Here is a 27,575-nt window from a genome sequence, read left to right as displayed (position 1 = left end):
GGAGTTTTTGCTCTAGGCGAGAGGGATAGCCAGAGAACATTGAAGTCCATAAACACTTAACCAGTTCTTTACTCTCTTGATGGTTTATTCCCTTTTTTATGATGAGAATATTGAGATAAATTGAGTGCAGATCAGTGGGTGTGGGAAATTTTTTTTCTTAAAGAAATTTGGCTTAGTGTATAAAAATGAACATGAAAAAACATCAACATATTATATATGGCCTCCAATTTATGATGGGGCAAAAGCGAAAAGCATTCAGTAGATGTCGTACATCCAGTTTTGAATTTTGATCTTTTTCTGGGCATGTGATAATGTGGTATGATACTCTCTCCTGATGCTGGGCAGCGAGCTGCAGCTCCCAGTCAGCCACATGATCATGGGTGTAAACAACTGATATGCTATGGTGTGTTCGTTGTGTTAGATGATTTTGTCCAACCATAGCCTAACATAAGTGTTCTGAGCATACTTAAGGTGTATTAAATGCATTTTTGACTTACCATATCTTCAACTTACGATGGATTTGTCAGGATGTAGCCCCATCGTAAGTTGAGGAGCATCTATATTTCAGACTAGAGTTTTTGAAGACTCTATGTCATTCTTTGCATTGAGGAATATGTTAACTGGGTATTAATCAGATAATTTATAATATGTCCTTTACAGATTCTTTTAAAAAATATTATTCTCAGGAATGGAGTCATTTTTATGGTTTACTTTAATATGGTCTTAAAATATTTTATGTCACCATTTACATTTTTATTATTGAAATTGATACCTTATGTTTCTGCCAACCTGAAGGGATAGTTATTATCTTGAAAAGTGAAATAAAATGTCTACTTACTTTCATAAGGTGCTTTTTTCATTTTTTTACTTTTTAAAGATTTTCTTGAAAACAAATTTGTAAGCACTAATCCCTTTACTCAGTAGTTTTCTATGATTTGGGGAGAATATATTTGTGAGTAACATGGCTTATAGTTTCACCCAGATGTAAGGTGTATGTGTGTGTGTGTGTTGTCTCTACTCACATACCTAATCCATAAATCTAAGGGTCATGTCTCCCTTTCTGTGTAGTACCTTCACGAAAATGGTATTATACATCGAGATTTAAAGCCAGAGAATGTTCTACTCTCATCTCAAAAAGAGGACTGTCTTATAAAGGTAAGAAATTTATGTTCTTTGTGTGGCCACTCCAGTAGATTTCTGTTCAGAAACTGTCTTTTAATTCATCGGGAAAAAGGAGCATAAAAAGATTGAGAATTTGACCTTTCTACTTTTAGCAATTATTTTAGAGATCGGGTGGTATTGCTTCAGTCCAGACTCTAATAAGCATTTGTTGAGCTCCACTCAACAAATTACATAAGTAGTACAAGCTACTTTTGTGTTCAGAGGGAGGGAGGAGGAATCTAAATGGATGAGTGAACAAACACATCCCCTTTTTTCCCGTTCTAAGGTTTCACTTTAGAATCTCTTGTTGATTTTTTTAAATTAATGAATGAATGAATTAATTCATTAATTAATTCATTAATTAATGAATTAAAAAAAATCATGACATCCAGACTGTTCCTCAGAATCTCTGAAGGTAGCACCCAAGTATAGGTGTTTTCTCTAAGCTTCTCAAGTATTCTGGTGTACAGCCATGGTTGAGAAACTGAGGAGCCATGCATAGCTAATTAAGAGGATCCACACATAACTAATTATAATCTGAAAGTGTCTGTGGAAAGGGTTATAACCTTTTGTAATGTTATAGAGAATACAGATAAGTTGGGAAAAAACCTGGGCCTTAGGCTTTTGGCTCAGGAATTTTAATCTAAGCAAAATTAAATCACTTGCAAAGTTTAGGATTGCCTTAATTTAGCTATGAATTTAGAAATTCCAAATTAACAGCAGGCATGAACTGTAGGATAGAAACTGATGTAGACTGATATATTTTAGGACTGGCAAACTGTATTAATCTTTTTATTTTATAATATCATTAAAGATTCCTCTTTGTCTTTAATTTTAGATTACTGATTTTGGGCAGTCCAAGATTTTGGGGGAGACCTCTCTCATGAAAACTTTATGTGGTACCCCTACCTACCTGGCTCCTGAGGTTCTTAATTCCTTTGGGACTGCTGGATATAGTCGTGCTGTGGACTGCTGGAGTTTAGGAGTTATTCTTTTTATTTGGTAAGAAAAATTTTCATTGCTTCAGAGTCTGCTTGGAGGTAATTAGGTGAAATCAGACATGTCCAGGTAGAGAGCTTGTGTTTAATTTAGGTCACTTTTTTTGACCACTGATTTAAAGAAAAACCTAATTTTTCATTATGCTGAAAAAGAAATCTATATATCCAAATGCCACTGAGAATGCCACTTGATTTCTTTTCCTTTCTCTCTCTACCAATATTAAGCCTTAGTGGGTATCCACCTTTCTCTGAGCATAAGACTCAAGTGTCACTGAAGGATCAGATCACCAGTGGAAAATACAACTTCATTCCTGAAGTCTGGGCAGAGGTCTCAGAGAAGGGTATGGATACAAAAGGGTTAAGAATTTATGGTTTGCTAAAATGTGTGTGTGCCGTGATGAGAGTTTCTTTTCAAATTCCATGATGTTTTCTCCTATTGATTCTGTTCCTGTTTTCTGTTATTTTGCACCATCTGAGAGGCAAAGGAAGGTATTAAAAGCACGACTCCAGAGCCAGGCAAATCTATACTCAATCCTTGGGACAGCTACTTCCTAGCTCTGTGACCTTAGGCAACTTGCTTAACCTCTCTCTGAGTCTCCTTTTTCTTTATTTGTAAAGGGGGCACAATAAACTCTACCTTAAAGGGTTTTCATGAGGTTAAATGTAACTAACATTCACAGTGCCTGGTACCTATTTAAGTGCATAAAATAATAAGTAACTTTTTAGTTACAAGGTTTCCTTTGAGTAAGTGTAAGAGCTAAATATAATTACTTTGTATTTAAGAATTTAAAAGTGCAACTTTGTAATTTTCAAAAGAAAAGGTAGATAACTAAAACTAAATGTCAGATAATGTAACCTAGATGATTGTATTAAATGTCAGGATGTCTGAGGAATAATATTGTTGCCATATACAAGGCAGCCTCTACTTGTTACTGGCTGTCAAGCTTTATTTCTGCCAAGCCAGCAGTTCCCATAGCCTTTGCTGGCTGAGGAATTCATCAGTGTGTGTGTCTCAGGGAAAGCATCCTGAGTGTCTTAGGACTGGGTGGAATTTCAGCTTTAATTAGTTTGAGCTTGATTCCAGCAATGAGAGAGGAGACAGAGCTAAGAGGTTGTGATGTCTGAACAGGGAGAGATGTGCGGAGTGTCATGGTCATTCCTGGTGTTCTCAGAGCACTCTGACAGATACAAAGTGAGGAGGATTAGGGGGCCCTGCCCACTCTTCTTGCTCACTCCATGATGACCTGAACCCCTCTCTCCTCTCTCTGGATGTTGGCCTGTGACTCTGGCATACTTTAATTTTGCTGGTTAAATGTATTTACTCTTCTCACTGTGATTTGCTGAATTATCTTACTGCTTTAGCTCTGGACCTTGTCAAGAAGTTGTTGATAGTGGATCCTAAGGCACGTTTTACAACAGAAGAAGCTTTGGGACACCCGTGGCTTCAGGTGGGTATGCGGCAATGCCTGCTGGCATAAAATCCATGGGCAACTCAAACTGTGCCTGAGAGATGAAGATGGAAATGTTTGCTTTGTTGGGTCCTTTTAATGCAGTTGTTTTATTTATTTATTTATTTAGTTAGTTATTTATTTATCTAGTTAGTTATTCATTCATTTATCTATCTATCCTATTTATTTATTTATTTATGAATGAAAAGAGAATTATTTATTTTCATCACATTTCCCCAAAATTTATGTCTTCGAGTATCTTATGAGTTAATGCAGTTATTTTAGATTGAACTTTAGATGTGTGTGGTGTGTATATCTGTGTATACGGGTATGGGTGTGCATGTGTCTTTGTGTACGTTTGGTACAACCTTTCAACTTGACTCGTGGCTATTAGATGCACAAGCTCACTTTTTGGCCAGTCTGCAGTTGGGCTGTGTTCCTTTGAGAGGTTGTTCTCTTAATTCCAAACGTTCACTCCCAGCTGTGCCTCCCTTCTTCCCTGAAACCTTGCACCTCAGGTGGGATGGGCTGCATTCCAGCCATCTTCGAACTTAAATCTGGAAGGAGGAGGAAGGCAGCCTCTCTGGGGGAAAATCCTTCTATTTCTTAAGCCCAAGTGGTCGTATATAAAGGGTCCCACTTCTTATCCATGGTGAATAAGCATGCCATTAGTGCAGACTGTCACTGTGCCTTTCAAGTCTGCATTACCTACTGGGGGTTGTGGCTGTCATTAGATTTGAGCTGCCACAGTTGGAAGTCCTTTGTGGCTTTGCTGGGCTAATCTTTGATTTAAGAATTAGCTACAGCATCGGGCAGGTTTTCTGATGGAATTTAGGTCTTCTGTTAAGTGCAGTTCCATTCAGCACAGCCATACTCCTTTCTGTTAACTTTGATTTGATCTGTTTCCTGTGGGAAATAGGGAACTTAAGCAGGTAGTTTGAGCTAGAGGCTCAAGTACTCAGGATTGCTGGTCCAGGAACTCCTCGGACCATTCAGTCTCAGCACTGAACTTTTGGGACTCTGGGAAGACTCCCCATGTTTTCTTCCAACCTTCCACACTTAACAGTTTTGCTCAGGTCAGCTCAGGTTGAGAACAACAAACCCTTAGAAGGAAAAAAAAAGTAGATATATGTGTTTGGAGTGTTGCCCTGGAAACAGCAGGCCCCCTAGAAGAACTCTGTCAGATGATTTAGCACTTAATAGACCACACAGATTTGAAACAGCAGGACCCTGGAGAAAAATAATTTGGAAACAAAGGGTGCCTTTGCATGTGGGGATTTAATTTTGATGTAAAAGAAAAACATGCCCTTGGCTCTTTTCCTGTGCCCTAATAGGGAAACTTGGGGGCCAGACGTGGAGGCAGAGCTGCTGTGAAACAAAGTGAGCTGGCCTGTTAGGCCAGAGGACAAGGTTTGCATCTGCTGCCCAAAAATTTACGAACAAGCCTAGCTTATTTTTCTTGTACTTTTTGTCTCAAAACAAAAACAAAAACAAAAAACTGTTACTAACAGCCAAGGGAAGGTGAAGTTGAACCTGGCCACAGGGGTCTCCCTGGAATACTTTTTTTTTGTCTACATTTTGTTTTTGCAGCAAAAGGTAGAGTGACTATTAAATGAGGACAGGGGTGCAAGTTGCCCACATAAATCATCTGCTAGTGATAGTTTAAGCTTTATTTTTGGGAAAATTCAGTGTTCTTGAAGAAACCAAATGGTTTTGTGGGTCTAGCACTGGACTGAGCATTGTAAGTGTGAGTTCTGGTTTCTGATTAACAGTGTGTCTAGTTTAGGAAACATCATCTCTTCTATCCACTTTTTGCCTCATGTTCACTTCCTGAAATAGATGATTCCTTACTGCTTGCTTTCAAGGCATATTACAATTTAATATCTTTGAACAGATTATGGACATCTCAAAGAAAGGGCATTTACAGATACGCAGTGTTACCTGTAGTATGGCAAGGTAAAGAGCTTCTTTTTCACATTATTGATGACTGATGACTTGTTTTAAATACAGGCCTAAATAGGCTTGTGGTTGGTCAGCTCTGTTTGGCTGCACTGAAGAGCTGCTACATATGAGAGGCATTTCGGTGTGGTTTCATTTCTTCATGCATTCATTCTTTTAGAGGACAGTTAATGAGCTCGTGTGTCAAGCACTCTTAGGTGCTATGGATGTGAAGAGGAATGTGCCCGTCCTTGCCTTGGGGAACTGATAATCTGGGTGGGGCCAGCTCTGACCACAGTCACTACAGAACAGTGAGTGATACACGTGGTAGTAGTAGGAGATGTAGAGTATTGGAGATCCCAAGGATGAAAGAGGCCCACTGCCCTCGGGGCTTTGGGCACCCAAAGTGTGAAGAGTGTCTAAAGACTGAGTTGCCTGGGGAAGATATGGGTATATTGGTTTGTTAGGGCCTTGATAACAAAATACCACTGATTGGGGGGCTTATCTAACAGAAGTTTATTTTCTCAGAGATCTGGATGCTAGAAGTACAATTTCAAGGTGTTGGCAGGTTTGGTTTCTCCTGAGGCCTTTCTCCTTGCCTTGCAGGTGGCTGCTTTCTCTCTGTCCCCACATAGTCTATTTTCTGTGTGTTCACATCTCTTTTTCTATTCTTATGAGGACATTAGTCATATTGGATTAAAGCCTTACCCTGATAACCTCATTTTAACGTGTAATTACCTCTTTAAAGGCTTTGTCTCCAAATTCAGTCCATAACAATGGGGGACAGCATTTTCCACTTTGAGTCCCTCGGATATGGAAGACACTGTGCCTATTATAGTGTCTGGCATTTAAGGGTGCTTGGGAAGTATTTGTTCACTGAATAAATGAGGAAGGTGAGTGGGTGGACGGTCAAGAAGGCCAGGGGTGTATATTCCAGGTGGAGGCTGTGAGCAGGTATGGGAGAAAATAAGGGATGGACGTTTGAGAATGGCTCTGCATGGGAGTGAGATCCTAAGGGACAGTGTGTAGTGGAATCCACATGAACTTGGCAGTCTCACAATGGGTAATAGGGGACCATTCTGAGTGATAAACAGAGTGATGGAAGCAGGTGATTCTAGCTACTAGATATAGAACAGATGGATTAATCTTTAAGCACTATAATTTTTCTATAGCCATTAAATTGCTGAATGTTAGAGGCCTTCATTCCTATTTCCTCTCTTCCCACCCACCGTGGTGTACTTGGCTTAGTGGCAGTAGTCGAGGGGGTACTGGTTGGGAAAATATATGCAGCTTTGGAGTCAGGTAGCTCTGGGTCTGCACATGGCTGCTTATCGTGGCTGAGTTGGGCTTTCGGCTGGCCCCAAAGCCCACAAGCCTTAGTCACGGATATGTTTCACTTTTCTGAAGGTGGGGAGAGCTGTCCCAGGTCACCTCTTAGGGCTTCCAGATGTAAATCCTTGAACCTTGCAGAAGTGAGCATCCAGGGAGGTGAGGTGGGAGTTCTCTGTGAACATCCTCTACCCCGAACTTACAAGAAACACCTGTAATGATATGACTGTTCACTTGTCTTCCTTTCTCATTAGACCAAAGCTCCGGGATATTGTGGGCTTGGAGTCCTTCTGGTGACTTGCATAGCATTTGCTGGGTGAATTTTCCTAGGATACAGGGTCAGTTTGTTAGGATGGCCCTAGTAACTGGCCTTATTGTTGGCAAGGGGAGGGAGAACCTCCTGGAAAGATCTGGGAACTGCATGGAGTTAGCCCTCAGAGGACTGAGCCAACTCCAGCCTCTGGCCTCTTGATTATCATCTTTTCAGGATCTAAGGTGCTAGTTCTGAAAGTCTTTTAACTGATAAGGTCTGTGGTTCTGACCCACCAAGAGCTTTTAGGCATGTGGTTTTGATTTAGCCAGTGCTGACTGAGTGCAAGCTGCTGATTAGACGACTCTGGGTCCTTTCCCTCCCAGAGCTTTAGCAAGGGCAGACCACTTAGTCAACAGACCAGACATCTTTGCTCTCTTCCTTGTTTCCAGGGGCATCCTAGCCCGGTCTGTGTAGGAGCTTTTTCTTAAACACAGCCTACGTATGTTTTTCATTACAGGATGAGGACATGAAGAAAAAATTCCAAAATTTGCTTTTTGAAGAAAATAAGTCAACGACTCTACCCCAGGTCCCAGCCCAGGTATTCCAGATGATGGTCATTAAACGCAGGCTAAGTTTAAAGAGCTGATGAGCAAGAATGATGAGTTTAAATAGTCTCTTTAATAGCAATTGCTTAACATTTTTTAAAGAATAATGTAGTAGATACTTTGCTTCAGCTTGATCTGCTCTAGCACCCTTAGAAGATTTAATAATGTTTAATGCATTAGCGAAGCACAGCTAGGGATTGTCATTCAAGAAGTCTCCTGCAAGGCAAGACCAAAAGACTGTATTAGAGGCTCAAATTTAAATTTGTTGAAAAATTTAAAATTTGGGCGAGTGGTTGATTTATTGATTATAATTTTATTCCTTTAAGTTAAGTTCTCTATATGTTAATCTCTGTTCATTCTTTTCTTGCCTGCTTTTGGTGAATAACACTCTTCCCACTGCTCCCTTGCAATTTCGTAAATTGGAAAACAAAGATACAAAAAACTATCTTCCCACAAAACAACAGCAAAAACTTGGGGATCCCAGTGAAAGTTATTGTCATCTCTTTAAACTTCATAATTTGGGAGATGACCAAGAAGAAGCTGGTTATGCTGCTCTTACTTTCAGTATACATCATTGAGTGATTGGAAGCCACAGGAGAGAGAGATGTCAGTTCATTAGCATGTCTGAGTCTGGCTGGTACTCAGTACTAGAAGTTTCACATGAAATGCTCCAAATTTACCCAAACCTATTGGGAAACTTTGATAATCTTTAAGAAGCCAATGGTTTTCTTTGAATATTACTCCTTTTTTCTTTTTTTCTTTTTCAGCCGTCTACGAGTCGAAAGCGGCTCCTTGAAGGGGAACTAGAGGATGCTGACACCACAAAGCGCCTAGCTGTATGTGCTGCTGTCTCGTGAACACTGGTTGAACCCTGCTGCCATTTTCTTTATATTTGTTTTTTAGAGTTTGTACTTTAATTATGGGAACAGTTGCTTTTTTCAGAGTCATCACTACACAATTAAAAACCTAATGGAACCTGGGCTTTGTGCTTTAGCTCCATGATCAGCTTTTCAGTTGCATCCCTTTTTGTGTGTGTATTTGAAATCATATGCCTTTTGTCTGGCACTCTACCTTGACAGTCATCAGTTAAGTTTCTCAGAATGTGTCCCTGGGTCTCAGCCTGGGCAAGATGTATACAAATTCTAAAGGCTTCTTAGAAAGTTTCAGAGAAAGGGGCATGGTGAATTTGGGGTGGACTTCGTAGAGAATGGCTGGCTGCCAAAGTCTTCCTGATAAAGTAGGTACTTTGGTGCATATACCATCGACCTGTTTTAAAATCTCATCCTTACCCTCATAAAACTACAGGCCCACAGTTAGGCTCAGGGAAATAAGCCAAATAGTATATGATTCCATTTACATGAGGTACCTAGAGTTATCAAATTCATAGAGACAGAGAGTAGAATGGTGGTTGCTAGGAACTGGGGGTAATGGGGTTATGGGGAGTTATTGTTTAATGGATATAGTTTCTGTTTTGCAAGATGAAAAGAATTCTGGAGATGGATGGTGGTGATGGTTGCATAACGATGTGAATGTAATTAATACCATTGAACTGTGTACTTAAAAAAATAGTTAAGATGTTAAATTTTGTTTTGTGTATTTTACCACAATAAATTTAAAAAAAGAGAGAGAGATCCACAGTTTTTGAAACCTTGGGGCTAGATAAGCTGTAAGATTCAAATATTTTCCTGATTTTAAGAAAGGGACATGGTATATCCACTGTGTTATGTACAACACCCAGCAGAGTCCTGTAACCAAACACATTAATATTTCTGCAGCAGATATTCACAGTAAAAGGGCTAGAGAAGACTTCAGTTGAGTCTTTTCTGTCAAATGAATTATGGGTGACTCAGTTTTCAGAGATGTTTGTATTTTGGAAATGCAGGTAAGGCACATGGGCATGTCATGCTGACCCAACAATGATCAAGGAGCCCCTGGGTAAAGCCCCCACCTCCTTGGTTGGTCTTGTCTAGTTCTGGAAGTGATTCTGTGGGCTTGGTTCTCTGACCACCTTTATGGGTGAGGAACCTAGGCTGAAGAAGTAAGGTTACTTGTCCAAAGTCACATAGCTAGTAAGTGGCAGAGCTGGGACCCAACCCAGGTCTTTCTGATTCTAATGTTCCTCATCTCATTGGTCCCATATTTAATTAGACTTAGGGATGCTGACACAACACTGAGAAAACAAGAGACTGATGTCCAAATCATGAATGCTAGTGTTTTAAATTGTGAGTGGATACAGCTCCATGATCTGGAAGTTGGGACACCCTGGTTGCAAGGAACAGGCCCATGGAAGTTACTTAATGGGAAAGGATTTGTTTTAAGGTTGCAGATGGCTGTGCCTGGGAGCCATTAGGAGCTCAGGCCATTCTAATGACTGGCTTCTCTTTTCTCTTTCTGACTGACTGATTTTGCTTCTCTTATTACTTTGGCTGGTTGTTGCTAGGCCACATTGTAGCTTGCTGGCCTTGCCATATGTTGAGTGCCTTGGTTCAGATGCCACAGATGAACTAGCCAGTGCAGGGTTGGGGGTACACAGCTGTTGCTCCAGATAATGGGGTAGTGGTTGGCAATTTCCATTAGAAGGGTGTGCAAGCATTTTGAGGCTTGGCTAGCCTGGTTTGGGTAGAGGAGATTGAGGATTTAGGTGGTTTTCATATTTAAAGAAATGAGGCTGAGATTGCCAATTTAGATGGATTTTAGCTCATTTGAATATTTAATGTGAAGGCTGTGGTTTCTTAGAGCATTTTTCCCTCATTGGGTAGTTAGCCAACCGGTTAACATTTCCAGAGCACTTTGTATTAGCTCCCTCTGATTATACCTACCATGGTAGGCTGAATATGGCCCCGAAAGATATCCTCATCCTAATCCCTAGAATTTATGAATATGTTCCTCTTCATGACAAAAGAGATTTTGCAGTTAAGGATCTTGAGATAGGAATATTTCTGACTTATTTGGGTGAGCCCAATGTCATTACAATGTTCTGTTTAAGGTCATTACAATGTTCTTTTTAAGAGAGACACAAGAGTAGTCAGAGTCAGAAGGGAAGGAATGAAAATGGAGGAAGAGACCACAAGCCAAGAAATAAAGGCAAACCCTAGCAGCTGAATAAAAAACAAGGAAATGGATTGTCCCCTCAGAGCCTCCGGAAGGAACCAGTCCTTTACACTTTGACTTTAGCCAAGTAACTGATTTTAGACGTCTGACCTACAAAATTAGAAGAGAATAAATCTGTGTTATTTTAAGCTACCCAATTTGTGGTAATTTGTTACAGCAGCCATAGGAAACTAATATATTCACCAATGGGGAGATACCAGCTGCTGATTGGGGCCACCTAACATCCACTTTCTCTTCCTAATTTCACTCCTTTTCTTTTGGGGGATTTTTTTTTTCTCTATGCCATGAAGACATGGGGAAGCGGGGAGGGAGAAATGGTAAAACTAATTGCCTGCCTGACCCCCACTATGGAAGCTGAAGGGGTCCCTAGAGGTTCTTTTCCGTGCAGAGCTCCTGCCACTGGCCCCCCAGCTGGAGGTGGGCACGGGACTTTGAAACATGAGCAAATGGATGGCAACATTAGTGGTAGGAGCAATATTGTGCTAATCTGAGCTCTCTGCATTTCCTGACTTTGGCTTTGGGCAAGTTATTTCAAATTGCTGAGCTTTTACTTCCTTATCTGTAAAATGGGTACAATAAGAGTTACCAACCTCATGTGGTGTTTGTGAGGATTCAATGGTGGAATGTCCATTTAAAGTGTCTGGCACATGGTAAGGGCTCCATCAGTGTTAGCTTCCACCATTAAAGGTGAAAGGGGCACATAAGTAGACAGAGGGAGCTATAGAAATTTCTCGAGCAGGGAAGTAACATCATCTGTTCAGCTTTTTTGAGGGTGGGGGATGGGGCACACAAGATGGGTGGATAACTGAGATACCTTTGACAAAGCAGATCTTGGAAATGCCCAGGCCTGGAGTGGATGGTGGGAGTCGAGGTGAAGAAGCATTTCCTGGTGGCTGAAGTAACTGCCACTCCCTTCTGAAAAACAGGCATATTGCTCCATGGTGGACCTGCTGTGTGCCTAGATGATGGTGCAGTGGACAGCTCTTATTTGTGCCAGTCCTGCACCAATGCCTCTTGCGGTATCTGCATCCCTATTTTTCTGGGGGAGGCATTCCTCCTCCCACTTTCCCCCACCGCATGTTCTTCTGGAGGAGTTGACCCCACTCTGTTGTTAGAGGGGCTCCATATGGCCAGGTCTGGCCAATCTTGCTGCGATTGGTTCAGGTAAGGGCTTGTGACCCAAATGGATACAGGGAAGGGCACTCCTGAGACTGCTTGGAACTACTGGAAATCAGCTTCTGCTTTCCTGGTAAGATATGAGCTAAGAGCTGCCTGGGACACTATGGGAAGAGAGCTGCATGAGAACGAAGTCTTCACCCAGGGAAGCAGAGCTGAGAGAGACTGGACAGACTGGGGTTATTTTTGAGCACCTGGATCCAGCTATGCCTGAAGTGAGGTACCACCCCAGGACTTTTCAATATATTCCCTTTTTTATTTTACTCCAGGTTGAGTTGGATTTTTTGTCACTTGTATCTGGAAAAGGCCAGACTAATAAATTCAACCATTTACAAATTCCAAGAGACCCTTAGAGACTCCTTTTTTTTCTGGTACGGAAAACATTCTCTGCTCCTGTTTTTCTGCCAACTTTTGGGTTTTCAGAGAGGTTTGGGGCAGAGAATGGAAAAGATGTGGGAAGTATCAGTCCTTCCAGCCCCAAGGTTGAGAGAACCCCTCCCAGCTAATTATATACCACAGGGGTTGGGAGCAGAGCCCCTTTCATTAAACTTTTAGGAGTCTTGGAAGAATAAAGCCAGAGTTAGACCAGAGAAGCTTGGAGAACTTGGTGCGTGACAGGCATTGTGCTCAGGAACGTACGTATCATCTGAAAGCTTACCTCAACCTTGTGAGGTATTACCGCAACCCTCCCCTTTGTAGATTTAGAAGGCGCTCTGGATCTGTAACGACCTGTTCAAGGTTTCCCAGTTTGCAAGAGGTAGAGGCGAAACTTGAACAGAGATTTCCCTTCTCAAGAGCCCTTGGTTTTTAACCATTAAACAAAACTACTTAAGAGGCCTTGTCACCCGATTACCACTTGGTAAATCCTAGGCGTGGTGTTGACACTATCTGGATTATTTTATGGAGTCCTCTTAACATGCCTTAATTGTCTGATCTTCCTGATTAGGGAGAAATAGATCCACGGATACCTGACCTTAAGCACGGAAAGGTTAATGGAAATCCGGGACTCGAACTGAGGGTCTCCATTGAGTCTGGCTCTCCCAGGGACATGCATTCGGTGTGCCACTTAGGCTCGTGCACGTGCACACCTCTGCGACCGGGATCTCATCACCTTAGCGGCGTCCGTCCCCCTGCACTTCTTAGGGTAATTCCCTCCTGGTCCAGACCCTCGCCCCAAGCTCGGTATAACGGGGGAAGCAAAAAGAGCAGTACTGGAAAGTGGTCAAGGGACCTGGCCTGGGGTCGTCTGCAGTGCGGCAGGCGGCGGCGCCAAGCCCAGAACGGCTAGTGCTCTAGGAGAGCAGGACGGGTGCGGAGGGGGTGGGCGCGATGCCGGGAACAGCGGCCGGCTCTGAGGGCGCGAGGCGGGGCACGTGGGAAGGGGGCACGGCGAGTGCGCGCTTGCGTGGTGGGGGGATCCGCGGAGGCGCGCGGGGAGACGGCGCGGCGAGTGCGCGCGTGCGCGGTGCTGGGGGTGTTGTGGTTTGCCGCGGCGGCGCGCGGGACGGCGGGAACATGGCGCGCGGAGCCGGCGCGCGCGCATAGCTGGTGGGACCGTTAGCTCGAGGCGGACACGGCCCGGTCCCAGAGGGGATGGAGCAGTCGCCGCCGCCAGCTCTCGAGCCTACCCTGGGGTCGACCCCGGCACGGAGCCGTAGGCGGCGGGAGCCGGAGTCGCCGCAGGCGCCGGCGCCGGTGAGTGCGTGAGGGGCGCGGGCCGGGAGACTTTCTTTGTGAAACTCCGTCGGTGCGAGCCGGGCCGGGCCTCGGCTGCTGACGAGAGCCCGCGAGTCGGAACCCGCCCTACCTTCTGGGTTCGAGCCCCGCCTCGCGCCGCTTGGCGGCGGGACCGGGTCTGTCGCCTGACGCCTCAGTTTCCGCGGGAGTGTGTGCGCGCACGGGGGGGCGGTATACAGTTGGCGCCTAATGCGCGCAGCATCTCTCCTTTACCTCCTCCCTTGCGGGTCAGCGGGTCCCTGAGCCGCGTCCCACGCGAGAAGTGCACAGCCGCAGCTCGGAGACAGGTGTCGGCGCAGCTGCGGGAGACTCAGGTGCAGACAGCCCCAGGTGGAATCTCAGGGAGTGAGCTGTCCGTCCTTGGAGGGAAGCAAGTCTTTCGGTGGCTCAGCACAGTGATTTGGGAATGCTTTACACCCAGCCCAACTTCGTGGTGTGTTTGGGGTATTGGTAGGGTGAAGGATGCTGAGCGAAATGGACTTTGGAGGTGTGGCTTTCGATGGGATGGGATGGCCCTGAGCATTGGTCTCTCAAAACAGCTGCGGTTACGAGCGCTTGATAAAAATACAGGCGTCACAGCTCACCCCAAGCCCATGGAATCAAGACTCCAAGGCATAGGAGCAAATTTTGAGTTTTTAACAAGTTTCCAAGTTGTTATGATCCAGCAAATTTGACAAGCACTGTCTAGAGTAAGCTTCCTCTGTGCAGAGACCTGTTCTGTTTATAGCTCACCATGGTATCTTGGTACCAGGCGCAGCGCTTGGCACATGGTCGATGGTCAGTAAATATTTGTGAGAAGACTATACGACTTAGGGAGTTTCCAAAATAAGAGTTCTTGAGACATTTTTAGGAGCTTTTTGAGATTAATGATTCTGTCAGATTACTGTATGATGTGATCTTTCTCAGGTCCCAATTTAACTTTTGTCACTGTTTCTAATGCCTTATTTTCAGTATCTTGTAGGTAAAGCAGGGTATACATTGCTTAGCATAAACCATCAACTGTGTATACCCTAGCTACATTAAGACTAATTCTGAAACAAAGTTCTGAATAAAACATGCATGTTTCTTTCTCATCATTTGGGAACACTAGGCATACAGGATTTTGTTCCCTTGAGGCAGGTAAATATTTATTTTCGTCAAAGCAAATCTGAATTACTGTTTATTCAGAAAAGTTGGCAATTTGCTTAAACTTGAGTATTTGTCCTCTGTATGTGATATTTTGAAATTGAGATTTATGTTTAGTTCAGTCAGCGCTAAAATAGAATTGTTTAAAAGTTATTTGATATTTCAGAGGCTGTTTTTTGAATTTCAATAGTTGATTTAATTTTAATAGTTTCTTTTTTCACTGACAAAATATGGATATATAGGAAGACAAGACTTTTGGAGTTGAGATTGCATCTGAGGAAGAAATAATGAAAAATCAAGTGCTTTATTCTCTCAGTGTGTCATTTTTGTAGTTTATGTGGATATATATATTTATTTGAGAGGTAATTGACATGTAACTGATTTGTTTTAGGTGTACAACATATTGGACATTTGTATATATTGCAAAAAGATCACCACAATAAGTCTAGTTAAGCTCTGTCACCACATGTAGTTAGAAAATTTTTTATGTGATGAGAACATTTAAGATCTACTCTCTTAGCCACTTCAAATATACAATACAATATTAATAACTATAGATACATGCTGTACATTGCATCCCCATGACTGATTTTTTAAAAGTGTCTTTAAAAATAAAACAGCTTTATTGAGATATAATTTACCTACCATAAAATTAACCTCTCATGTACAGTTTCACAGTTTATAGCATATTCACTATATGTCCAACATTACCATTATCTACTTTCAGAGCATTTTTCACCCCTCAGAGAAATTCCATACCCATTACCATTCCTTATTTGCCATTATCCCAGCCCCTGGCAGTAACTAACCTACTTTCTATCTTTCTGCCTTTAGCTATTCTCGACAGTTAACAATATAATCTTACAATATATTGTCTTTTGTGATTGGATTCATTTGCTTAGCATAGTTTTTTTTGAGGTTCATTCGTATTGTAGCATGTTTCAGTACTCCATTCCTTTTTATTGCTGGATAATATTCCATTGGAAGGATGTACCACATTTTATTTATCTGTTCATGATAGACATGTGGGTTTTTTCTACTTTTTGGTTCTACTCGGTATCTGCGGGGAGTTGGTTCCAGGAACCCTACAGATACCAAAATCTCCATATGATCAAGGCCCTTGTATAAAATGGTATAGTATTTGCATATAACCTATGCACATCTTTAGATTACTTCTGATACCTAATACAATGTAAATACTGTCTAAAAAGTTGTCATACTGTATTGTTTAGGAAATAATGACAGGAAAAGGTCTACATGTTCAGTACAGACTCAACCATCCTAGGCCTAACTATATAGTACATGTCAGCAACAACATAACTTTTTTTTCTGAGTATTTTCCATCAGAGGTTCAATCCATGGATGTGGAACCTTTGGATATAGAGGACTGACAGTATTACGAATAATGCTGCTATGAACATTTATGTGCATGTTTTTGTGTGGACATATGTTTTCTCTTGGGCATATCCCAATTGATGGGTCACATGGTAACTCTATTTTAACCTTTTGAGGAGCTGACAGATTTTTCTAAGGCACTACATCATTTTGCATTCCTACCAGCAATATGTAAGGGTTCCAGTTTCTCTACACTCTTGCCAATACTTGTTATTGTCTGTCGTTTTAATTTTAGCCATGCTGGTAGGTGTAAAATGGTATCTCATTGCAGTTTGGATTTGCATTTCCCTGATAACTAATGATGGGCATTTTTGTGTGTGTGTGTGTGTGTGCTTATTAGCCATTTGGAAAATGTCTGTTCAAATCCCCTGCTGATTTTTTGGGGAAGGGGAAGGGTTCATTTTTTTAATTGGGTTATTGGTCTTTTTATTTTTGAGATGTAGGAGTTCTTTAAATATTCTGGATACTAATCCCTAATCAGATATATGATTTGCAAATAGTTTCTCCCATTCTGTAGGTTGTCTTTTCACCTTTTTTTATGATGTTCTTTGTTGCAAAAAAAAGTTTTGTGATGAAGTCCACTTACCTATTTTTTTCTTTTGTTGCTCTTTTGGTGTCATATCTCAGAATCCATTGCCAAATCCAAGGTCATGAAGGTTTACTCCTACGTTTTCTTCTGAGAGTTTTAAGTTTTTAGTCCTTTTGCTTATGTTGTTGATACATTTTGATTTAATTTTTGTGTATGATATAAGGTAGTGGTCCAGATTCATTCTTTTGTGTATGGTGGTGTTCTAGCACTACATGTTGAAACATCTTATTGAAAATCAGTTGACCATATGTTAGGTTTATTTCTGGACTCTCAGTTTTATTCTCTTGTCTATTCTTATGCTAGCACTACAGTATTTCATTATAGTAGCTTTTTAATAGGTTTTGAAATAAAGTTTAAGTTCTGTAACTTTGTTCTTTTTCAAGACGGTTTTGGATTTTCTGGGTCCTTGGATTTTAGAATCAGGTTAGCAATTTCTGTCAAAAAGTAGCTTGGATTTTTATAGAGATTGTGTTTAATCTGTCTTTTCAATGATGTTTGTAGTTTTCAGGTCCAACTCTTGCACTTTTTTTCAAAAATTTCTTTCTAGATATTTTATTCTATTTAATGCTATAGAACATGGAGCTGTTTTTAAAATTTAATTTAATGTTGTTAATGTTTCATCACTAGTTCATTGCCAGTATATAGGGGAAATACAGTTGAGTTTGGGATATATCTTTTAACTTCTTCATTTAGTGATAGACTGTTCCAACTTTCTGTTTCAGATCTTCCCCCGCAAAATAGTGAGGGAGAATGGTCTTTGAAAGGTTAAGTATGGATGCAGATCTAAGTTCATATCTCTAAATTTTGGCTCTGCTACTTACCAGTTGTATGAGTTTTGATACATTTTAGCTGTTCTGCATTTCAGTGTTCTCATATGGAATGGGACAGTAATATCCATCTCAAAGAATTGTTAAATAAAAGACAATGTAGGTAGATATTTAGAACAGTGCTTTGCATGTGGTAGGGATTTGGTATTTGTTGTTTATCTTCTTCTGTTAATTAACTCCATTTAAAAGCATGCCAAAAAACAAAAAGCAAACAACACTAAACCAAAAGAAAAATAACCAAAAAACCTCCCGAAGACAAGCAAACCCCAAACCACAGCCACCCACCCCAACAACAAAAAAACCACAAAGAAAAAGCCACAAACAAAAACCTCAAACCTCTTCCTGTCCCTATCACTTTTCTATAACCCAAGGAAACTCTGTAAGCATTTGAGGAATAGTGAAAGACAAAGTGTTTCATACCACATTTCTATTGTAAAAGCTTTCTAAATCTAGGCTGCTTCATAGGATATTTGACAATGTATTTGCAATTATTATTAAAAATAAGTGTAACCTAAAGCTGTTTGTTTTTTCTCATAGTTTTTATTTAATATGATGTTCTTTCACTACTTATTTCTTCTGAAAACAGAAGCAATATTTTTAAATCTGATGGTTACAATTCTTGTTTCTTTTGAATAATTGCTATTTTTAAAAAACTGTGAGAGACAAAGTTTGATTTTTGTACTTAATAGTGCTTTTTGTGTCTCTTCAGTAGCTAGAGTAGATTACTGTTTTGTGTGGGAAGAAATCAGAGACACAATACAACCCAGATATGATGCTTGGAATATATCATATTCATTGAATGTGTATTTACTATGAACCAAAGAAGATAATGTTTACACTGGAAATACTATTTTAACAAAAAAACTTAGCTCTAAAATCTCAACTATAATTAAATTTATAACTTACAAAACCACAGATTGGTAATTCACAGACATTTCTATAATAAAATTTAAAATCGAAGTTGGTCTTTATTTTAATAGAAACCCCTTATTACAAAAGCTGAATGTGTGCATCATATAAAATTAGGAAATATAAGACAAGCAAAACAAAATAAAACCCCATAACGTTACCCATACGGTGATTACTACTATTAAGACCTTAATACAGTGGTCCCCAACCTTTTTGGCATCAGGGACCAGTGCTCCTATGAGAATCTAATGCCTGATGATCTGAAGTGGAGCTGAGGCGGTGATGCTGGTGCCGGGGAGCAGCTGCAAATACAGATGATGCTTTGCTTGCTGTTCCGCCGCTCAATTCCTACTGTGCAGCCCAGTTCCTAACAGGCTATGGACCGCTCCTGAGGGTTGGGGACCCTTGCCTTAATACATTTCTTTCTGGAACTTTTTCTGTGCATTTTTCTATTTAACAATAGTTATACACATTCACATAAATGCATATAGGCATTTTAACTAAAATAAGATAAAATGACAAAATGTGTTAAATTTGTTTCTATTTAAAATAAGCTTTATTTAGATATAGTTTACATACTATAATATTTACTAATTTTAAGTGTATAGTTTTATGATTTCTGACAAGTATATACAGTTGTCTAATCACCACCACAGACAGTAGAATAGAAAGTTGTTCCTTTTTATTACTGAGTACCACTCCATTGTATGTGTCCTGCAATTTGTTATCCATTCACCAGTTGATAGACATTTCGGTCGTTTCCAATTTGTGGTGATTGTGAATAGAGCTACCATGAACATTCACATATAGGTATTTGTGTTTCACAGATATATGTTTTGGTAGGTACTTAAGAGTGAGATTGCTGGTTTGTATGATGAATATACATTCATTTTGGAATCTACTTTTTCTTTCATTCAGTGATCTCCCCCTTAACTTTCTATTTAAAATTTTTTCCAATCTATTCCGAAAAATTTTTAAAGCTGTTGTGTCAAAATCAGTATCTAATCCAGGACCATGCCTTAGTTAATGCCACTTAAATTTCTTTTAATCTAGTATGGTCTCTTTTCATGACACTGACTCACAGAAAGGGCTGAACCAGGTGTCTTGCAGAATGTCCTTCCTATCTTCTGGATTTGTCTGGTAGATTCCATGTGACATCATTTATCTTGTTCCTCTATTTCCTATGAAGTAGAAGCTGTATACAAGTTAAATATTTTTGGCTAGATTATATCATTGGTAATGTCTACTTAGTGTTGCAGTATAAGGCTCATTTTATCATTAGTATTTTCTTGCTATTGAGAAAGCAGGGAAAGCAGTGATAATGTCACTGTATTCTTTAATTAGAGATCAGAAACGAGTCCTTTTTACTACAGACCAAAAGTAGTACTGGGAGATTGAAAAGGTGGTAACAGTAACTAGGGAGTGGAATGGGAAAAGAAGGAAGCAGGTGTCAATATGGCTCTAATTGTCCTCATAGTAACTACTACCAAAAACCTCTTTTTCATCTTATAGATATATTACCTCTAGGAGAGAATGTTTTAGTCTGAAGAACATGCATTATTTAAAATGATTAATAGTGTAAAGTTAATCAGCATTAATCTGAAATGTGATTTGTTGAGATTCTAGTTTACAAATAATTGATGATTTGTAATGAGAATGTGGTACTAATTTTGTGGATGAAGAACAGGATTGTTAAGGAATAGGTAATCTAAGTAACACAGCAAACCTGACCTTGTGTTGTGGTTTTGCATTCTCAAAAAAAAATAAATAAATAAATAAAAAATAAAAAAAGGTTAGCCGTGATTGTTAAATAAGAGAAGGCATATTATTGTATATGGTTTCCCATTTCATGATATTACATTTGGTATTTTCATGCTGTCACTAAGTTTGCCATAGTAGAAGTTCAAAAATTACCATAGTAGTATTTCAGCTTACTATGGACTTAGTTCAGAAAATGGTAGAAAATATTTATCAATATATTTTGTGCTTGCAGAATTGCGTAAAGAATATCACTTTGATAAAGATGAAAATTTCTAAGATTATTATCATCTAATGTCAGTCATCATAAAAGAAAATAAAATTAACCTTGATGCTTATGTTTTGCCAAATCATGCATATAGAAAAATGTTAGTGCTCATTTTTAGATTATAAACATAAAATAGTTTTTGAAGATAAGGAGGAGAACGTAATGATAAACTAGGTCAAAAGAAAAAGCTATATTGGAAAAGAATCAACCAAATAAGTAGAAAGTAGAAGAAATAAGTGAAGATGGGAGAGGAAAAGAGGATAATTATTATATTTACAGAACATTCTAAAAATATTATTGGGATCTGTATGTAACCGGGCCACTTTTCTTTCTTTTGTAATTGAACTCTGCAGCATCAAGTAGAGCCGGAATGGATTATATTGTTTGAGGCTGAAGGAATTTTTCTTGGTTATTTTGTTTTAGTAGTTGTACTGGGCAGCTTAAAGAATGTAATTTAAAAATAAGTCTAATCTTGATATCCCATGTTCATGGCCCAGAAGTCTTGACATTAAGATGGCAATACTCTCCAAAATGATATAAAGATTAAATGCAATCCCTATCAAAATCTCATGTGCCTTTTTCGCAGAAATCCTAAAATCTATATAGAAATGCACAGTACCCAGAACAGTCAAGACAGTCTTGAAAAAGAAGAATAAATTTAAAGGACTCACATTTCTCAGTGGCCAAATCTATTATAAAGATACAGCAATCAAGACAGTGTGGTACTGACATAAGAATAACATAGATCAATGGAATTGAGAATCCAGAAATAAACTCACATTTATGGTTAATTAATTCTCAGCAATGGTGAAAAGACCATTCATGGGGAAAGAGTGCTCTTTTCAGCAAATGGTGCTGGACAATACATGCAAAAGAATGAATTTGGACTCCGACCTCACACCATATGTAAAAATTAACTCAATGAATCAGACCTAAATGTAAGTGCAAAAACAATAAGACCTTTATCAGAAAACACTGGAGTAATCTTTGTGACCTTGGTTCAGGCAATGATTTCTTAAATATAATACCAAAAGCACAAGTAACAAAAGAAAAAGTAGATAAATTGGACTTCATCAAAATAAAAAACTTCTGTGTGTCAAAAGACAGCATTAAGAAAGTGAAAAGAAATCCCACATAATAGAAGAAAATATTTGCAACTCGTATGTCTGATAAGGAACTTGTATCAAGAATATATAAAGAACTCTTAAAATTCTATGATAGACACCCAGTTAAAATATGAACAAAGTATTTGAGTAGAAATGTCTCAAAGAATATATACGAATTGCCAGTAAGCACATTATTAGTCATTAGGGAAATTCAAATGAAAACTGCAAGATGCTACTTCACACCTACTAGAATGGCTAAAGTAAAAAAGACAATAACAAGTTTTGGTAAGGATGTGGAGCCCTTATGCATTGCTGGTGGGAGTGTAAAGTGATGTAACCATTTTGAAAAACAGTTTGGCAGAATGCTAAACATAAAGCTGCCATGTGGCTGGCTCAGTAATTGCATCATTAGATATATACCTGAGAGAAATAAAAGCATTAGTCCGCATAAAAACTTGTATATGAATGTTTATAGCAGCATTATTCATAATAGCCCAAAAGTGGAAACAACCCATATGTGCATCAGCTAACTGCTGAGTGGATAAACAACATGTGATATATCCATATAGTGGAATATTATTAGCCATAAAAGGAAGAAGTACCAATACATGATACAATGTAGATGAATCTTGAAAACATTATCTGAGTGAAAGATAATGTTTACATAATTAACTGGTCACAAAAGATCACATATTGTATGATTTCATTTAGGTAAAATATTCAGCACAGGCAAATCCAAGGTAGCTTATTATTTGCTGGAGACTTGTGGAGGGGTAGGGAATGACTGCCATTGGGTATGGGGCTTCCTTTTGGGGCGATGGAAATATTAAAATTGTGGTAATGGTTACAAAGCTCTGAACAAATAAATCACTGAACTATTAAATGGATGAATTTTATGGTATGTGAAATATAGCTCATTAGAAGTGTAAAAAAGTAAATTGGAAAATAAAAAGAATGTCTAATATTTTTTAATATTTTAAAATGCTATTAAAGATATTCTCCATAAGTCTTCATCCCCCCCATATTAATTTTTGCTAATACATGGTAAAATGAGCAGGATTATTCTTGTCATCTGAGATGATCCTGTCATCTAAGGTTGTCTTATGGAGTGATAAACTAAATCCAGAAGTAATAGTTAAAATAGAGTATATATGTACAAACAATTTCAAGTGTATAGAAAAGTACATTGAATCCAATAATAAACCACTTGATATTCTCATTATTATTAACATTTCATCAATAATTGGATATATTTTACTATTTTAAAATAGTTATTAAGATTTGTAGAATCTGTCTTTATATTTTCTAAAATAAAATGTTTACTAAGCATTATGTAGAGAACACCTGAAATTAAGATGGATAGGAAAGTTTCTGTGAATTAAAAAATGTCATGTGAACATGTTAAGGTGTCTGAACTTTTTTTGAAATAATTAGGTCTGTAAATGACAACATTTTTAATGCAAGCATGTCAGCCTTCATGTGCTTATGAGATTACTGTGCCAAATTATAGAACAGAGGAAACTGTCAACTCTGTAAGACTTTCTCTGTGACCTGTTCTCTACTAGGAGCTTAGTTTCCTGATATTTTGTTAGTGTAATTTGATATCGAAGACTATATATTTAATAAGGCCAAGCACGTAGGGTGGTATAGTACCTTTTATTTTGGAGTTAATGAGTCACACATCTGGGTATATTCTCCTTCTCCTCTCAAGAGTTTGCATGTTATAAATATGATTTTGGAATTTAGGTACCTTTATTGGACATTTAGCCCAGTGTGTAGTTTCTTGTCGTTAGGTAAAGTATAACAGATTGCACAATTGTCTGATAAAGTACTAAAAACACTGCCACTATTACTTTTGTTCTGTGTGTACTGTTTTCATATTGCGTGCTGTCTTAGATTCTTATGGTTTTAGCTTATATAGAAACAAGAGTTTTAAAATTTGCTCCATTGTCAAATAATGCTCTTGTTAAAGTTTTTGCTTCCTAATCGCCACAAATGTTTATGAAAATCACTTATAAAAAGTATTCAGGAAATTGGCTATACATTCCAAACATATTTTATAAAAAAAAAAAATTTTCATTAGAGATATTTAGAAGTTGTCTGTAAATTATAGAGTACTTGTGTGGCATAAATATAGTCTGTTGGTTTCATATTATTATAGCTAATATACTGTGCTTACTGTGTATTAGGCACTGTTCTAAGTGCTTTATGTATATTAATCCTCATAGATTCCTTATGAAGTACTGTGACCTCATAACAATAGATACTATTGTTATCTTCGCTTTACATGTAAGGAAACTGAGAAACAGTGAGGTTATTAAGTAACTTGCTCAAGCTCACACAGCTAGGAAGCTGAGTTGCTCTGGATTCTAATGTAGGAATCTGGTTCTGGAGTCTACATTCTTAACCGTTATACTAGACCCCGCCTTTGATTTGAATAATCATTAAGCAAATAGTGGTCAATTTTAATTATCTCTTGCTACTAAATTTTTGACTTATTGCAGGACAGTGATACAGGCAATTCCCCTGGGGATCTTGTTAAAACTTACTTTTTATTGTGAGGTTTAAGGTTATGTTGGCACAGTGGTATTCTGGAATTTGAGTCTCTGTGATGATAGAGTAGAGGGATAAGTATTTGATACTGTTTATTTTTGAATTTTTTTACCAGTAACTTTTTATAAAAACAAAAAATAACTATAAGCAGTTTAATTTTTAAGTATTTAAAGTTAGAAAATTGTTATTAAACAAATACTTAACGGAGTACCTGAGATAAATGTTTTTTTGACTGAATCATGAGAATTAAACCAGATAATGAAGAAAAGGATTACATGAAATGAGGTTATATAAAAACAACAGTTTTTAAGATAGTAAAGGAATGATTCTTATTTTGTACGCATCTCTGAAATAAAAGGAATCATAAAATAAAATCACTGCTTGTATCTTGTTTACTGATGAAGGGTTATCAGTCTTTATAGTGCAAATTAAAAGTTAACTAAAGACAAAGTGTGTTGATACTATAAGATGTTTGTTGATTCAGAATTTTAGCTCTAGGCCATGTTTGTGAAATAAATGTATAATTATAGTTTCCTGAGAAAAGTTTTTATTTTTGTTAAAAAAGTGGATTCCAGATAGATATTTATTCTTCATTTGAATTTCTCATGAGACTGAAATATATTTACTTAATAAATATTAATTTTTGAGCTTATTTTTTCTAGAAAGAGTTGAAATAATTGAATGTCTGGAGACATTTTACACTATGTTTTAAGTCATGTCTATTTGTAAGCTCAAAACTATTTAAATAAGAATTTTAAATTAAAGTTTTTTTATCCTTTGTGAGATGAGTTGTAAACAGGTTAGCAGAGAATAGGATTACTCTTCTACTTTAGAGTACATATTTCTAGTTGAAGTTGAGAGAATTGGAATTAATTCATGTGTTTACTAAATTTTTTTTTTAAATGTGCTTGGTTTCCCACCATTGTCATAGTATTTTGATAGATTTTTCAGAGTGTGTTGTGAAAGTAAATTTGTATCAATTTGGCTCAAAAAGTTTTAAAAATTTGGTTTCTTCTTGTGTAGTATTTTAATTACTTATTGTACATAGAGACTTTAGATGCAGCAATATTTTAGCATTGGCTTTTTATAATCCTGACTCCTTAATCATTATGCTAAAAACATATCATTATATTAAAAAATACAGCGAGAAAGTAAATACTTGCATTAAAGTTTCATTTATACAAAGTTTGTATGTGAGATGTGTATTTAATATTAAGGCTTAGGACTCTTTAATTTTACATTCTCACCCCAACACATTTTTGAGCTTCACTCAATAAGAAAAACAGTTTATAAAATAAATTGTACGTATCTACCATGACTTCCGAGTGAGACAATAGTGAAGGCAGTAGTTTTATTTTACAGTGTGGAAGATTATTCTATTGCATTAATGCTGCCCATTTTATCTGGTATTGTTTGAGGGCACCAGAAGTGTGTTGCCAGGTTGGATGTTCTCAGCAGAGTTTTGAAAAATCTCTCAATGTTAGAGAAAATGATTTTCCATATAGCTGTAAATCCAGATATGAACTTTACAAAGCATGTAAGCAAGTTGTGTTTAACAAGTGTTGCATTTCAAAGGCAGCCTTGAATTTAGAGGGAGTTGTGTTTCATGGTGGTGTAGCATATTCTGTGACCAAAAGCATGGGATCTGTATCTCATTGTCCCATTTATAAAGTTAAAATGCTACTATTGCTTACTTCATAGGGTTGTTATGAACATTAAATGAATTAATACATGTATACTATTTAAAACAGTCTAGGCATGTAGTAAGTGCTAAATAAGTGTTAGGTGCAGTTTTTGTTGCTATTATTATTACTATTATTGTTTTTATTACTCTCAGAGTAGTGGGAGATGATTAAATGTTAGATACAGATAGATGACATTGATTTTGATCCCCTGCACAATTTCCCCTGGAGATTATTAAACAGATAGTTTATGTTGTAACAGAAAATATTTTGCCAGATAAGTTAATCCCTTCCAAATCTGTCTTGTTTATTCTGCTTTGTGATCCTTGTGTCTGGGACTCTGCAAGCCACATTTCTGCATTGCCAGCTGGTCCCTTTTCTGCTGGAAGATAGGGGGCAGTAAAGTGCTGGAGAAGACAGGAGGTACTTGTTCGTTTTCTTTTGCTTCCAGTGGCCTTCCTCTCTGCTGTTCTGTGAGTGCCACCCTAACAACACTTTTTAATGCTGGCAGCAGCAGTACCTTTCTGTAGCAGTTGCTTGATCCAGTTTGCAGTTTTTCCAACATTTGAGTACAAGTTTCATCAAGCTTCTTCCTTCAGAAACTACTAAGATCAGCCAGCCAGTGCCCCTCTTCAGAGTTTTGGATCCCAGGCTCATGGGGCCTCTTCTAGAAAATCAGACACCAGCAGCAGCGAGTATTGCCTTCTCCTTGTATGTCTTGAGTTTAAATTCCCTGGATCCCTCTTCTAAGATTTGGTAGCCTAGTCTTGGGTGTGATAGTTGCTCCCTGCAGTTACTATCTCCATGATTCCTTAGCTCTTTACCTAAAAACTTCATACTCAGTTAACAAATCTTAAATGATATTCTGTCTGTTCAAATAACAGGAATGGTTCCTGTCTTTCTGACTGAATTTTGATTGATATAGATAGAGGTAATAAGGACTAGTGGTCAACAAAGTTTCACTTAAAAACTTCTCATTACCTTTTTTTTAAGATGGTAGTGTGTATTTTGATTTTTCTAAATTTTGTAAAGTATCCCATGACAGTTTTATGGACAACATGAATCTTGAAGATTTAATGATAATAAAGTTGTTGAATCAGACAATTAAAGAGTTGATAGAAACCTGCAGGAAGTCTATACCAAAACATAGGACTCTATTTTTTAAATGTAGTCTTATTCAATAATACTGCATCCTTGATGAAGGCATGAAAGTTTTTATAAAATATAAGATGGATAGATAATACACTGAAAGAATTAGGATTCAAAGAGATATTGATGTACTAGAACAGTAAGATAAAACCACCAAAATATTCTGTAATCTTGACAAGGGCCTGGACCATATCTATTTTCTTTTCTTTTCTTATTTTTTTTATGTCCAGTCCTTTGTAAATGTCTGGCTTAGAGTATATGCTCAACAGTTAAGTAGATTGATAAATCAAGGCAAACTTCATCAGTTATAAATGAGGTTCTGCACTTAGGTTAAATGCATATAAACAAATGCATGAAACTAGACTGCTATCACCATACACTAAAATTAGTTCAAAATGGATTGAAGACATGAATATAAGACCTGAAACAATAAATTGCATAGAAGAAAACATAGGCAC

At 38.2% G+C, this 27,575-nt stretch overlaps 2 protein-coding genes and 1 long non-coding RNA gene across 9 annotated transcripts in view; 2 read left to right on the top strand and 1 right to left on the bottom strand.

Annotated features, from left to right (window-relative positions):
* Positions 1 to 8,712, top strand: part of CHEK2 (checkpoint kinase 2) — a 32,052-nt gene extending 23,340 nt beyond the window's left edge. For 5 of the 6 annotated variants that reach the window (XM_039861877.1, XM_039861874.1, XM_039861876.1 and 2 more), the window contains 6 exons: positions 1,069 to 1,155; positions 2,000 to 2,163; positions 2,385 to 2,500; positions 3,522 to 3,607; positions 7,645 to 7,725; positions 8,500 to 8,712. In XM_039861877.1, coding sequence (XP_039717811.1) covers positions 1,069 to 1,155; positions 2,000 to 2,163; positions 2,385 to 2,500; positions 3,522 to 3,607; positions 7,645 to 7,725; positions 8,500 to 8,589 — 624 coding nt within the window. In that variant the 3' untranslated portion in view covers positions 8,590 to 8,712. The remainder of the gene's footprint in view (positions 1 to 1,068; positions 1,156 to 1,999; positions 2,164 to 2,384; positions 2,501 to 3,521; positions 3,608 to 7,644; positions 7,726 to 8,499) is intronic. The other variant, XR_005652602.1, reaches the window with a different exon arrangement.
* LOC120601951 (uncharacterized) lies at positions 7,796 to 14,230 on the bottom strand. 2 transcript variants are annotated; one of them, XR_005652605.1, is made up of 3 exons: positions 13,827 to 14,230; positions 11,658 to 11,758; positions 7,796 to 7,948 (listed from the first exon to the last, which is right to left on the bottom strand). It is a non-coding gene; the product is annotated as an uncharacterized LOC120601951 (long non-coding RNA). The 2 variants fall into 2 exon arrangements; XR_005652604.1 differs by having other exon boundaries at positions 13,970 to 14,230.
* The window catches only part of TTC28 (tetratricopeptide repeat domain 28), a 630,275-nt gene continuing 616,205 nt past the window's right edge, over positions 13,506 to 27,575 (top strand). The window contains 1 exon segment of the mRNA XM_039861871.1: positions 13,506 to 13,714. Coding sequence (XP_039717805.1) covers positions 13,613 to 13,714 — 102 coding nt within the window. The 5' untranslated portion in view covers positions 13,506 to 13,612.

The sequence above is a fragment of the Pteropus medius genome, unplaced genomic scaffold, assembly GCF_902729225.1.
Source record: "Pteropus medius unplaced genomic scaffold, Ma_sr-lr_union100, whole genome shotgun sequence".
Classification (NCBI taxonomy): Eukaryota; Metazoa; Chordata; class Mammalia; order Chiroptera; family Pteropodidae; genus Pteropus; species Pteropus medius.
This window is presented reverse-complemented; position numbering and strand designations above follow the sequence as displayed.